Raw genomic sequence first — 14,899 nt, forward strand, 5'->3', positions numbered from 1 at the left:
TGTTGAAAAGAGTTGTGTTGCGTTTGTGAAAATTGTGATTTTGTTCTTTCTTTCTTTTTCTTTTGATAAATAGAAAGCTGTGTCAATCTACTTTTAGTCAGTCTCATGCTTGTCAAGTCATGTTTATTTTTGTATTATTCATATATATATATATATATATATATATATATATATATATATATATATATATATATATATATATATATATATATTAATTAATTATAACTGAATAAACTGCAGTTGGGTTCGCAACTCCAGCTCTCCTTCAGTGGACTTAATGTGACAAGCATGAGACTCATCAACTTCAGCCTGACACAAACAGATATGACAGTTGTTTCAAATAGAAATCTTTGGTAACATTATAAATATCTTTAGTGTCACATTTGACAAATGAATGCAGCCTTGCCGAATAAAAGTATTCATTATTTTCTTAATAACCCAAAACATTTTAACAGTAGTATACATTTTTACTGTCACTTGTCACATTTAATCACATAACCAAAATAGACATCACAAACAGATATGGTATCATTATTTGCAAATTGACAACATGGACAGTCTGTCCTTAAGATTTGAGTAATTTCTGTTCATTGTGAGAAAAGCTTTTGATATTATTTACTATAGATATAGCTCAGCTTCCTTCTTCAATGTCAGTTGATGGGATTTTTTTTTTTTTTGTCCTTTTATATCATCCTGCAGGTGAAGTCTAATTACTTAAAAAAGTACCACTTCATTTGAAGCATCACGAACGCTCAGAACAAGTCATACGCCAAAGTTAATTACTTAGTGTTTTGTTCAGACAACTAATTGTAAGTATGTGCAATAGCGGTAACTTCAAAATGTGTGAAATGCAAATTTGTTTTTGTATTAATTGCATGTTTATTATGTGCAAGCAGTGTCTTTGTTCTCAGCTGGTCTTTCTCACTTATGGGAATTAACATCTCACCTCGAACACAGTTTGTTCCATAACTGAATTAAAGATAACGATCTGTTATTCTATATATCCATATCCATGTGATGGTGCTGAAAGTACAGGTCAAGGTCTGCTTAGCTTGTGGGCATGTCACTGTGACTCATCACGCACACACACACACACACACTAATTAAGGATGGACATAACTCGTTCCACATTGAAAGTCTGCTCACGTAGGTCTTTCTGCCAGCACCCTTGGCTTTTCGGTGTGTGTGAATGTGGTAATTTTTTCAATAGAGTCTGTAATTAAGACCTTAATGGCACAGAATACATGCGTGCTTGAGAAATCAAGGCCTAGATGTGTGGATGCACATGTGTTCACGCTCTGAAACACGCATGTATACTCACTAAGACCTCCCTGCCTCGGCAGAGCAGACCTTAATGGCAGAGAATACATGTCTGCTTGAGAAATCAAGGCCTGAATGTGTGCATGCGCATGTGTTCGAGCTCTGAAACACGCGTGTGTATGCACTAAGACCTCCCTGCCTCTGCAGAGCAGAGGTCGCTCATTCATTATCTGTCGGGGTTGTAATTTGTCTTGACTGCCTGCACGATTAGAGGCAGGTTTGTGTTGCAAGTGGGCGACGGCAAACAAGGGAAGATGTCATAAAAACAAAGCGCCTGGTGTATTCATCACGACGAACGCAAAGATGCGTGTTGCTGATACAGCTCTAATGATGCTCTCACAGGAGATTAATGGCGAATGCTCGTCTCTCTCAGTTTGTCTCTGATGCGGAAATGTAGGACGCTTTCTCACTTTAAGACTGCTATAAAAGCCATTAGACAGTTTTCCAGCCCTGAGGAAACTCATTTAATCCTCTTCAGTTGTCTATGGAGATGCTTCTTTCATGCTGAGAGAATGTGCGTGTTTTTTGTCTGAATGCATATCTCTCTGCGTTCGAAACGAGCTTGATTGTATCAAGTGTGCGAGTCACACAGTGGAAGCGTTTTGAGGCATCTTAGGTGCACTTACAACACAAAAGGCTGTTCATAAAGGTAGGCAGCATGATTTTTCTGTCTTCTGAGATGCCTCCTTTATACCTAATTTGTAGAAAACAATCCCTGAATGCATTGCAGTAAGGTCAGCGGCATAGCCATTACTTCATAAGTGAGGGAGACAGAAATGTCAAGTGTAATACTTTTCTGACCTTTGACTAATTGGCAAGTTTAATTGGCTAAGAACTCAAATACAATGTTGAACAATAATAACCAATACTTTGTTATCTATAATATTATAATAATATTTCTTATGTTTTCCTAATGACAATTTTATGATTGCTTCTTTATGTACTACACACACTTGTGCATTAAGTCATCATGGATTTTATACATTTACATTTATTCATTTGGCAGATGCTTTTATCCAAAGCCACTTACAAACAGGCGCGCTGGAAGCCGTTTCATTCCGGGGGGGCTGAAAGTTGGGTCGGAAAATTTGTGACGTCATTATGTTGTCGGTGGCGACCAGACAGGTGTTGTAGTAGAACCACCCTTTACCATCAAAGACCACAGACTCTGGGGCGGCAGTGGCTCAGTGGTTCATGTAGGTTGTCTACAAACCAGAAGGTTGGTGGTTCAATCCCCGGTTCCACCTGACCAAGTGTCGAAGTGTCCATGAGCAAGACACCTAACCCCAGCTGCTCCCGACAAGCTGGATGGCGCCTTACATGGCTGACATCGCCGTCGGTGTATGAATGGGTGAATGTGAGGCAAAATGTAAAGCGCTTTGGATAAAAGATTATTGTTGTTTAAAATGAATTAATTGTTAAAACTTGATCATACCATGGGCATCGGAAGCAAAACAGAATTTGTTTTTGCTGGAGAAACGTTAGATACAAATATACTGCAGTTTATTACAAAATGATTGATTGAGTTATTTTCCCTGACTATAGAGTAGCGGTTAGAGACGCATGACATCAAGTTTTGACGCAAATCGATCAGAGGTTCGAATCCGCCTTTTGCCGAACTCTCTCTACTCCCTTTTCACATCACATATCAGATCGGAAAGGCATTTATTTTCAATAAAAATTGAGAAAATATTAGAAAAGTGGGGAAAAAAAGAGTCAAACACCTAATACATTTTTCTCGGTTAGGGGTAGGTAAACGGACATTAGTGATGATAAAAGTGAGTGGGTCCAATATCATTGGTCTTAAAAAGTGTGTGGGTCTTGTCCTCACGATACACAATGGTTCCGACGTCCATGGATCATACACAGACACGCGTTAATCATCACTCATAAAGCATTCTTTTTATTTGTGTTCATAGGCTACATACAATATCCAGCATCTGCCAGGGCTCTTAGTTTCATCATGTGCGCATATTTGGAGAAATAATGATTCATAATCACGTTTGCAAAATATCATGTGTCCCGACCTCTGCAGACTGGTGAGAGTACATGTTAACGTCCAGCTCACAAACCTTGCGGATGTCTGAACAGAGTTTGTGTCGGTGTCAAGGTCAGCGTCGTTGTTGTTTACATACGTTACTTGAGAAGATTTCTTGAGAAGCACTTCCTGAGGAATTATTAAAATGATCAACCATTATTTTAATCCCATATCAAACACAGTATGTTATGTCAGTCTATTTTAATTTATTTTATTTAATTTCATGTTTTAAATACAATATCATTTTAGATGCTATAACGATGGGGGCTGTAGCCCCCCGCAGCACGCCCCTTCCCGCGCTACTGCTTACAAATGAGGAATACAGAAAGTGATTCATCGTGAAGAGGCAAATAAGCCCAGGAAGTGCTCAAAATACAAAGTTTCAGATATTGCTCAGAGTAGCATATGCTAGCATTGGAAGAGATCAAAGGAAAGAGAAAGCATAGATTTTTTTTAAGTGCTCACGGAAGAGATGAGTTTTCAGCTGTCTTTTGAATATTGTCAGGGATTTTGCATTCTGGATGTTTGCGGGGAGCTCGTTCCACCAGCAAGGAATAGTGAATGAAAATGTTCTGGAGAGTGATTATGTGCATCTCTGTGATGGTACCACCAGCCGCCTCTCATTTACCTATCATAGGCTTCTGGTGGGGATGTAGACTTGTAAGAGTGAGTGCAAATAGGAGGGTGCTGAACCTGTGGTTGATCTGTAAGCAAACGTTAATGCCTTGAACTTGATGCGAGCAGTAAGTTATAGCCAGAGAAGAGAGATGAAGAAACGCGCGACGTGGTGGGATCTTTTAGGTTCGTTGGAGACAAGATGTGTTGCAACATTCTGAATCATTTCTAGAGGTTTGATTGCATATGATGGAAGTCCAACCAGAAGAGCATTGCAGTAATGAAGCCTGAAAAATGACCAGGGCCTGGATGAGAAGTTGGGCTGCATGCTCAGTAAGGAAATAACCTAATCTTCCTGATGTTGTGTAGTGCAAACCTGCATGACCTTGCAATGTGGTCTTTGAAGGTCAGCTTATCTTCAAAAGTTACTTCAAGATTTCTGGCCGATCTTGATGGGGTAATTGATGATGAACCTATTTGGATGAGGAAATCATGCTGTAGAGTGGGATTGGCAGGGAAGAAGAGAAGCTTAGTCTTTGCCAGGTTGAGCTGCAGGTGATGTTCCTTCATCCATGCCGAGATGTCTGCCAGACAGCTTGAGATTCGTGCAACTACTGTGGGATTATCTGATTAAAATGAAAGGCAGAGCTGTGCGTCATCAGCATAGCAATGGTACGGGAAATCCCGTGCCTAGGCCCTGCCTGATAGGTCCCAGTGATGTGTATATGAAGAAGAACAGGGGTCAAAGATCTGAACCCTGAGGAACCTCGTGGGCTTTGAAGAGCTTTGGAATTTTTGACCGGGAATCAGCTTTCACTATCCATAGGGCTTCAGTAACCAACAGTAATGCACTCTCTGCATTATTCATATACTTTGTTGCTATGAAAATTCTTGGCTTGTAAAACACACAGAAACCATATATTGTCACAATTTTTAAGTTTATTTTCTGCAGAACAAAATTATGTCCATCATGGGTGGAGCTTGATCTAGTCAATCCGGGTGAAGGGATATGGTTATGAGTAGGGTTAGGGTGTGGTTGGACTTTCTAGCTCCACCCATTTCACCCAGATTACATTTAGAGAGGGGGAGCTGTACGTCACACTCCATCTAATGGCTCTGCAGTTAGCAGCCGAACTCTGGATGCCTTTGTCCATATAAGGGATTTCCTGTAACGCCATATGTTATTACTTCTTAAGTCTATTTTGAACTTTCTGGAAAGGAGCGCCCTCCGGCTTTGAGTATGAATAAAAAGAATACATTACATGAGAGTGTTTAGCGCACCATAATAGATACATCGCCTCATTTTGGATAAGAATAGACACGACAGGTCATGCATAGACTATTGTGTCTCTTTGAATTAAAAAAGAATTTGGATAAAAGTCTGAAGCCACCGCCATATCCTTGTGACCCTCCATCGTCATTCCGTCCCAGAAACCCAAATTGTTGGATGTAGGTTTCCAATTGAAAGGGTTTTTAGGTCGGCGCCGATGGCCTCATGGGAAGTGTGCCGGCATGACGCGTAGTTGCGATTCAGAAAATCCCGAGTTCGAATCCTGACTCATGTCCCTTTCCCAATCTTAGCCACACCTCTCTCTCACTCCAACTTCGCTTCCTGTCAACTTACTGTCCTGTCATAATAAAGGCAAAAATATATCTTTAAAAAATGAAAGGGTTTTTTAGTAGGTTTCAGGCGAAAGGGTAGGTTTTAGGTGGGTTTCAGTATAAGTTCCAGAATAAAAGGGGGGAGGGGGTATTTTGGCATAAGGGTTTTTGGGTAAGTTTCAGAGTGCTCTGTCATAAAAAAAGAAATATAAGAAGTGAATGAAAAAGAATTATGTGTAAGGGACTTATGCGTAAGTCTTCTTGATGCTTCTTCCTGTTTCAAAGTTAATGACGAAGAGCGACACTGTGTACAGTCAGTACTGTGATTGACATGATAATAAATCTAATTTTAAAAAAATCCAACAAAATCTTAAGAATTGGCTGCAGGGAGGAGTTTCCGCTGAACTGATTTGGGGGGGAAAATCACGCTAATGAGAATGTGACGTATTTGGACATGGGCGTGGCTTCTGATGTCACACTTGGATGTGGGCCGGGTTGGATATCCACCGCAGACTGCAGTCCTTTCAGTAAATACATCCCTTTCCAGCTTATTCTACACACATGATTAAGATTTTAAAAAGGCAGACGAAACAAGACAAATGTTCATTATACCCCATTTAGCACTGAAAGGCATAGCTTTTGTTTAGAATATAAGTAATTTGTTTTGTGGCTTTGCGATTGGCTGTTTGTTTCTTCCTATGCAGAATGTTCCAAGGAATATCCCAGTTTTTGAGTTAATGATGATTTACGTAAAAGTTATTTAATGATTATTTTGAGATTAATCATTAAATAACAAAGTTATTCAATGATTATTTTGAGATTATGTTCAATGCTGTTAAATTTAGTCAGACTCTCCTAAACCCGCCTGTCTTTCCCACCCTAATTGGATCATTACATTGGTTCATAAGTATATGGCATCATGTGTTGATCGTTCTGTGTATGTGTTATTTAGCAGGGTGTTGATGGGTGATGAATGTTTTTGCTTGACTGTGGATTAGGTGTTGATGTGTTTTGGTGGAGCATACACAGTGAATCCGGAAAGTATTCACAGAACTTCACTTTTTCCACATTTTATGTTACAGCCTTATTCCAAAATGGTTTAAATTTATAATTGTGTCTTGAATTCTACAAGCAATACCCCATAGTGACAACATTAAACAAGTTTGTTTGAAATCTTTGCAAATGTATTAAAAATTAAAAATAAAAACTCAATAAGTATTCACAGTCTTTGCTCAATATTTGGTGAAGCACCTTTGGCACCAATTACAGCCTCAAGTCTTTTTTAGTATGATGCTTCAAGCTTGGCACACCTATTTTTGGGCAGTTTCGCCCATTCTTGTTAGCAGGACCTCTCATGCTCCATCAGGTTGGATAGGGAGTGTCTGTGCACAGTCATTTTCAGATCTCTCCAGAGATGTTCAATTGGATTTAAGTCTGGGCTCTGGCTGGGCCACTCAAGGACATTCACAGAGTTGTCCTTTAACCACTCCTTTGTTATCTTGGCTGTGTGCTTTTCGTTGACCTTGTGGAAGATGAACCTTTGGCATCTGGCATCATTTGGCAAATCTTTGTTTCATCAGACCAGATAATTTTATTTCTCGTGGTCTGAGAGTCCTTCAGGTGCCTTTTGGCAAACTCCAGGCAGCCTTTTACTGGGGAGTGGCTTCTATCTGGCCACTTTACTACACAGGCCTGATTGGTGGAGTGCTGCAAAGATGGTTGTTCTTCTGAAAGGTTCTCCTCTCTCCACAGAGAAATGTTGGAGCTCTGTCAGAGTGACCATCAGGTTTTTGGTCACCTCCCTGACTAAGGCCCTTCTTCCCCAATCGCTCCATCTGGCCAGATAGCCAGCTCTAGGAAGAGTCCTGGTGGTTCCAAACTTCTTCCATTTATGGATGATGGAGGCCAATGTGCTCATTGAGACCTTCAATGCTGCAGACATATTTCTGTACCCTTCCCCAGATCTGTGCCTCAAGACAACCATGTCTCTGAGCTCTACAGACAATTCCTTGGCATATATGGCTGGGTTTGTATTCTGACATGCACAGTTAACTGTGAGACCTTATATAGACAGGTGTGTGCCTTTCCAAATCCGGTCCAATAAACTGAATTTACCACAGGTGGACTCCTATCAAGAAGTAAAAACATCTCAAGGATGATCAGTAGAAACAGGAGCACCTGAGCTCAATTTTGAGTGTCATGGCAAAGGCTCTGAACACTTATGTAGGCCTACATGAGATTTTTGGTGTTTTTATTTTTAATACATTTGCAAAGATTTCAAACAAACTTCTTTCACATTGTCATAATGAGGCACTATTTGTAGGGAAATTGAGGGAAAAAATAAAGAATTGAATCCATTTTGGAATAACACTGTAACAAAATGTGGAAAAACTATATCACTGTGTGAATACGTTGCAGATGCACTGTTAGTATTTTTGTTCTGTGATTGTGGATGTACAGTGGTGCAGGACAAGTATGTGCATGTGTGTGTATGAGGAGTGTGATTCCGCTTTATTTCCATCCTATTTTTTATTTATTTAGAAAATCTCATCTATTCACACTATATTCGGTATCTAAATGCATAGGATGAACTGTCAGTGAATCATTCTTTTGAAATGGTTCTTGTTTCAGGTGAACTGATGATCCTCATTTTAATCTATCAACATTTAGCAATGCCCAAACAACCAGGCCAATTTTCCTGATAAAAGTTGTAATTGCGATTAAAAATGTGGTTTTAAAAAGCACTATATTTGCTGTGCTTATATAGGGCTACACAATTTGGAATGTGTGTGGTGATGGAGAGAAACCCATCTGTCAGCTTTGCCTCATTGGTGGCAGACAGAAGAGGGAAGCAGTTGCAATCTGTTGACCCTTGTTTGTTCTGAACTCTCACCCTTTTCACATCTGACTGCTTGGTGCCAGCTGGCCATCAGCTCATTTGATGGTGGTTTTTAAGCGAGCAGATAGACTGAGGTGTGTGATTGCATTAGATCTGCATTCATCTTGTCAGCATGCAGCCAATAAAATGGTACACAATTAGACAGCTGCAGACTGCTGTTTGTTCTGAATAAACTCTGTTAAAACAGTTGGGGATAAAAAAAATTCCATCTTTATTTCTGAAACCCAAAGAGGTTTTTTCATAACTTTATAACATCCACAAAAAAGTTATGAACATCCCCAATTCTCCTCTCTCTAGCTGGCGTCCTAATCTAATTGTCTAATAAACCATTGTAAAGCCATTGTATAATATAAATATTGTTGGCTCTTGACGGATTGCTTTGGTTCCTTTTGTTTGTCGTTTTTGGGGTAACACTATATTTCAGTGGTCTACTTTAGACATTCTACTAACTACAAGTATCTTTTCAGACACATTTTAACTATGTCATTAGAGTATTAGCAGACTGTCTGCTTAATATCTGCTAACATTTTGCTTTCATGGTCCCCAACAGACATTCTTCTAACTGTAAGTAACTTTGTTAAATACATTTTCAACTTATTTTAACATAACCCTAACCTAACATTCTACTAATACACCAATGAGTTTTAAGCCCAATTTATACTACTGCATCAAGTGTAGGCCGTAGCTACGTCATAGGCTGAGGGAGAGATTATTATTTATTTTCTCATTAAAACCAAAGATGCTAATCAGTGATTGTATATCAAGAACAGGGACACATCACAATGGGTGCATTTTGTTTTGTGATTTCAACGGAATTAATCTCTGCAACAGTAATCGATTGAAGCGCCAGTCAGTGCACAAGCCACCTGAAAACAGCAGCCATGAGCACTCTGCATGATTTCACAAACGCATTCAGTGCCAAATCACCTCTTATGTTACTCTACTAATCAACTAGAGATGCTTCATTTGTATTACATACAAGAAACTCAAGGTGCAAGAAAAGCCGCTATCCGCCGCCATCACTGTTGATACTTCGGGTGTGTCTCAAACGCATACAATGACGCAAGTGTAAACAAGTCACTTCTTCAGCTTTTGCCTTGAGACTGAGGGTTACCATCAACATGCCTGTGGACACTGCCCACTAGCGGTCTGCATGTGTAATTGCATATTGATGCGGACAACAATGCAGAAGTATAAACAAACGCAACATGTAACTTGCGGCGTAGAGGATACGGTGTAGGTCCAACGGCAGAAGTATAAATCAGTCTTTAGTTGACAAGTAGCTGTAAAGTTACTTAAAGTTAGAATAATGTCTAAAGTGGACTATCAAATTAAAGTCTAAATGTTAATTCAAATGCAAACCCTACAAATAAGTAAGCAGTTATGATATGCATATTTGATAGAGACATACAGGCACCTACCTACCAAACCATGGCATTACAAATGAAAATTATACATTTTCCTGCCACAAAATGACTCTAATTTGCCTCTTTGCATCGGAATTTAAAACCTTTAAATAACACACTTATTGAAGTATTAATAATAAAAATAAAATAAAAAAATATTTTAAGTGGAAGTATCCTCTACACGCGATAGGATAGCGCTACCACCAACCAGAGCAACGAAGGTGAAACAGAGCTTGTTGATAGATTAAACATTCGCCGTATCCGGTCGGCTAAACTCCGAACACATCTTCCCTTCTTAAGAATGACTTCAGTGCCGTTCTTTGTTCTTTTCTCAGAGAAAAGCTTAACTCCAAGTCTTCAAGAGTCGCGGTCAGAGCTGATTCGAAAGGCCGCCGTTCGCCAGTTTCTGTGTTTACTAGAAGCACGCAAACGCAACTCGGCCGTCGTCATTATGGACCCGCCCACCGACTCTATACATGATGTGATTGGTCCGGCAAGAGTTAGGCGAATACAGCTCAGAAGGGTATTGAGAGTTGCTAGACGACACTCGCGGGCAGATTAGATTTGCTGCCGCTAGGGTGTGTCTAGATTTCTAGGCTAGTGTATGGTCCCATTTGATCACCAATGAGTAAGTGTGTGACCAAATAGTGAGGACTACCTGAGAGTTAAATACAAGAAAAACATAAATTTTGCCTCTCCATTACTCAGAATAAAACGTAACTGTAAATGTTGTCGACGTAATAATCAATGCACACTATGCTCTAATGTTTACCTGTTTCATGCGTTCACACTTACAAATAATCAGATAGTAAATAGTATGCGTAATAGTATGCATATTTGGTGTGCTGTCCGAGAAGATGGCTCTGAGTATTTGGCCCGAACCCAGAGTACTCCCCCCGTTTCTCTGGTTAGGAAAGTAACCAGGTGAGTGTGAGGATGATGGGGTGGTGGAGGAATGCTGACAGACTGTCATTGAACATTGGTGAGTTGACTGGGCATAGTCCTTCATTTGTGCTGATTGGGTAGACATGATGATTGCTGATTGCTGACAGCTGGTTAGAATGAAATGATGATTGGATCATTTGATTGTGTTCCTCTTGAACTTTGTTAATAAAACATCATGAAACACCTGTGTACATTGAAGCTGTTTTCTGCTGTGCATGAAGCCTTTCAAATGCATAGACAACGCTGGTTTGTTTGGAACTATTGAGGGCTCCATGAACCATGTGACCGCTTTCAACTGCTTTGGCTTTAACTGGGACGCTACATGAATCTCTTATGCCATATTAAGTGCAATATTTATTGAATGCATTTAGTATTAAAGCTTAAAAATGTTTACAGCTGAGACTGTTTCATATCTAAAGCAGGTTTGCCAATTTGGTGTGAGAATTTACTTGGCCAGAGTGAGAGTGTGAGACAGAGCCTGAAAGAGTTGGCAACCCTTATGCATAGATCTAAAATATAAATAACTCAGGAAATTGTTCTTAATTAAGTGAATAGAAATACTTTGATTAGAAATATTAATGAAATAAGTTGCATACACTGATATCTGAGCACTCTTGGAGAAATTGAGATCTTTTACACAAGAATATCTGGGAAGCAGAAGCTTTCCGCAAAGATCACTATGTGCCTAGAAGAAGCAATTGAGATATTAAAGAGATCGTATTTATGATTTCTCTTTCCTCCGGGTCTCTTCCTCCGTGTCTTGCTCCTGTGCCAGACAGAAACTGTTAGACAGATATCTCAAGGTCCAGCTGTATAGTGACTGTAGTCAATTTAAAAATGAATAAATGAGCATTGAGAGGCATCTCATCCATTAGGAGGAGCAATTTGTCAACATGGTCCAGTCTCGCAGGACCTGTTGTAGGAAGATGATGTGGAAAGTGAGAGAGCTGGGCATCCCTGTTTGTGATTATCAGATGAGCTCTGAGTCCTGGAGCCTCTTCAGCCCAGTATCTGGGTCAGGCTGGAAGAATGTCTGAGGGTGGAATGACATCTCTCTCTTTCTCTCTGTCCCTATACGCCTTCTGCAATTTAAGCCATGAAATTTCCCCCAAAATAAAAGATAACTCAAGAATTGTCTTCCTTGCTCGTTCACATTTGGCCTATTTTTCTCTCTCAGATTTTCTCATATATTTCTGCATGTATTGTTTCTTTCTTAATCTCTTTTTCTCAGTATGCCTACAGTATATCAGTCCTACTATAAAACTTTTGGTGTCCAGAAACTCTGAGAACTACATATATTATGTGTGAGTCTGACTTTTTCTGAAGGAGGAGAAATACATACAAGACTGATTGACAGATCTGTCTAGGGGTGGGAGAAATTCTGCTGGTAGACACGATGAACGAGTACAAATTTAAAATATAAAATCTATATCCATCCATCCTTCCTTCCTTGCCTCCTTCCTTACATCTATCCATCCATCCTCCCATCCACCCATCCATCTTTACAGCCATCCTTCCTTACATCCATCATCCATCCATCCTTACATCCATTTCTCCTTCCTTCTTTACATCCAATCTTCCTTATATAATCCATCCATCTGTCCATCCATCCATCCATCCATCCATCCATCCATCCATCCATCCATCCATCCATCCATCCATCCATCCATCCATCCATCCATCCATCCACTTTTGGTATTTATATGGTCTGACCATGGTATGTCCCAAAAAATTATGCAACCATGATACATGTTCAAATATGATTGATAATATGATAATAAACTGCAATGAAATATACTTTTCTATGGAAATTTGTGTTGGTAAATATACACAAAATATTGTTGTTCTGCTTCAAATGCTATAAATTACACAGGGCTAGACTGGGGCAAAAATTCAGCCCTGGAAAAATCCAGCAAACAAGTGAATATTTTGCTGTGGTTACTTTCTTCTGTGAAACACAACAGAATATATTTGAGATACCCTTGACTTCTACTGCATGGAGAAAAAATCTGCCAAAGCACCATATTTGTACAGTGTTAATAATTGCAGGTGAGTCTGATCCTGCTCTGGTTTTACAAATGGGTGGCGGATGCACAGTTCTTTCGGGTAGCACCGTTTCATTGTACTTTTGGAGTATTTGCTTTTTGCAGTTTTGCATGTACTGAAATAAAAAATAAAAATCTGTATAATATGGGAATGTGCCTGTACATTGGATGGCCAGTACATGCCGTTATATACAAAAATTAGGCATTATATATTCTGCTTCACACTATATAGACTAATAAATATAAAACATTACAAGCATTTAAAAAAAATAAAAATAAAAATAAAAATGACATTAAACATTATAAGATTACATAGCTGAAACAAATTGAAGTAAAAGGACCTGTACACCAAGAGAGATAATATTGTGTATTTTTGTGTGTGTGTGTGTGTCCTTCAGGTAAACCAGCGTATCTTCACATTGGAGAGGAGGTGGACGGTGTGGACATGCGGGCAGAGGTCGGACTGCTGACTCGCAACATTTTGATCAGAGGCGAGATGGAGCCAACCTGTTACGGCAACGATGCCTGCAAGTTCTTCTCCTTTGACACGTTTGGTGGACATCTCAAGGTAATCTGACCCTCCTGTCATTTCAAAGCATTTCTGTATTTAGTGCCAACTACAGTTGTCTTTAATGCCCCCGTTTACTAACTCATCTCAACATGGATGTTACAATTGAGAGAGTGAGTTATTACACCCCTTGCCAGACATTAACACTCTGTCAAACAAGCAGAATGGATTTTTTTGTGTGGCTTTGGCTCCTGCAAAAGGCCTGTCAGTATCTGTGTGTGTGTGTGTGTGTGTGTGTGTGTGTGTGTGTGTGTGTGTGTGTGTGTGTGTGTGTGTGTGTGTGTGTGTGTGTGTGTGTGTGTGTGTGTGTGTGTGTGTGTGTGTGTGTGTGTGTGTGTGTGTGTGTGTGTGTGTGTGCGTGTGCGTGATGGGGCGACTCAAGCAGCTGACCTCTCTAGTAATTGGCCCAGATCTGACTGTTCCTTTCCCCTCCTCACCTTCGCTGTCATGGAGAAGGTTGGCCCGTTTCTCCACTCAAGAAGAAATTTCCACATGCAACAACTAGGCCATCCTGTCTTTCAAGTTGTGAGGAAAATACTTCTGACAAAAGCTACCTTGCAGTAATGATTTTAGAAGGGATAAATGTTAAAACATGTACAAATAATTCTGTTTATTAAGCCATCATTTACTTGAACCTCATGTCATTCTAAACCTGTTTCACAGTGGCTACACCAGATGCAAACGACATGGCGCAACACAACAAAAGCAAATAGAACCCATTATAATCAGTGATGCTGTCTACACTGGATGCGACACAACTCAACAAATTTGTTTTATTTCTGATGTACTTCTAACACATAGAACAGATGGATTTGCGAAAGTTTCCTTGTAACAACCAGTGCAGACAGCCTAAAGCTAACAGCTTACTTGTTTTAGAATTGATCTCTTAACTCGTTACCTGCCATTGACAAAAAAAAAATCCTTAATTTGTGAGACAAGGGTTCCCTGCCATTGACTGAATTTTTCATCTTTCCATGTTTTAACTGTTGGTAGAAGTAGGGGGTATTTTCAGAAGTATCTTCTGAAAATGTACCGAATCTCCAGTTCAAAACACAGGTTAAAAAGAAGCAGAAACATGCAATATCATATATAAGCAGATGCAGATGTAAAATAACGCAATCACCAACATCAAACAGCATATAAATGAAAACTGCCCATTACTGAATGAAATGTCAACCCAGGACGAGCTATAGGATTGTGCAAGCTTCAGGTTCTGAATCCGATCTGGATGTAGTCTTTGACAAAAACACGATTTTGAAATATGAAGTAAATTAAATTTTCTTTATTGTCCCTTGAAGGGAAATTTAAGATGGACTTAAAGTAGCTAGCATTTGAACAGACCTGATACATTATAAAATTATACACCATAATCATATACACAATACCAAACACATAAAAATAATTAAAGTATTACTGATCCATATTCTACAATACTGGGATAGTCTTTCATTCCAAGCATTT

At 39.5% G+C, this 14,899-nt stretch overlaps 1 protein-coding gene across 2 annotated transcripts in view; it reads left to right on the plus strand.

The window, feature by feature from the left end:
• The window catches only part of cemip (cell migration inducing hyaluronidase 1), a 189,627-nt gene that overhangs the window by 145,878 nt on the left and 28,850 nt on the right, over positions 1-14,899 (plus strand). For both annotated transcript variants that reach the window (XM_067444991.1, XM_067444997.1), the window contains exon 12: positions 13,269-13,438. In XM_067444991.1, the coding sequence (XP_067301092.1) occupies positions 13,269-13,438 (170 nt within the window). The remainder of the gene's footprint in view (positions 1-13,268; positions 13,439-14,899) is intronic.

This window comes from Pseudorasbora parva, chromosome 1 (assembly GCF_024679245.1).
Source record: "Pseudorasbora parva isolate DD20220531a chromosome 1, ASM2467924v1, whole genome shotgun sequence".
NCBI classification, from domain to species: domain Eukaryota; kingdom Metazoa; phylum Chordata; class Actinopteri; order Cypriniformes; family Gobionidae; genus Pseudorasbora; species Pseudorasbora parva.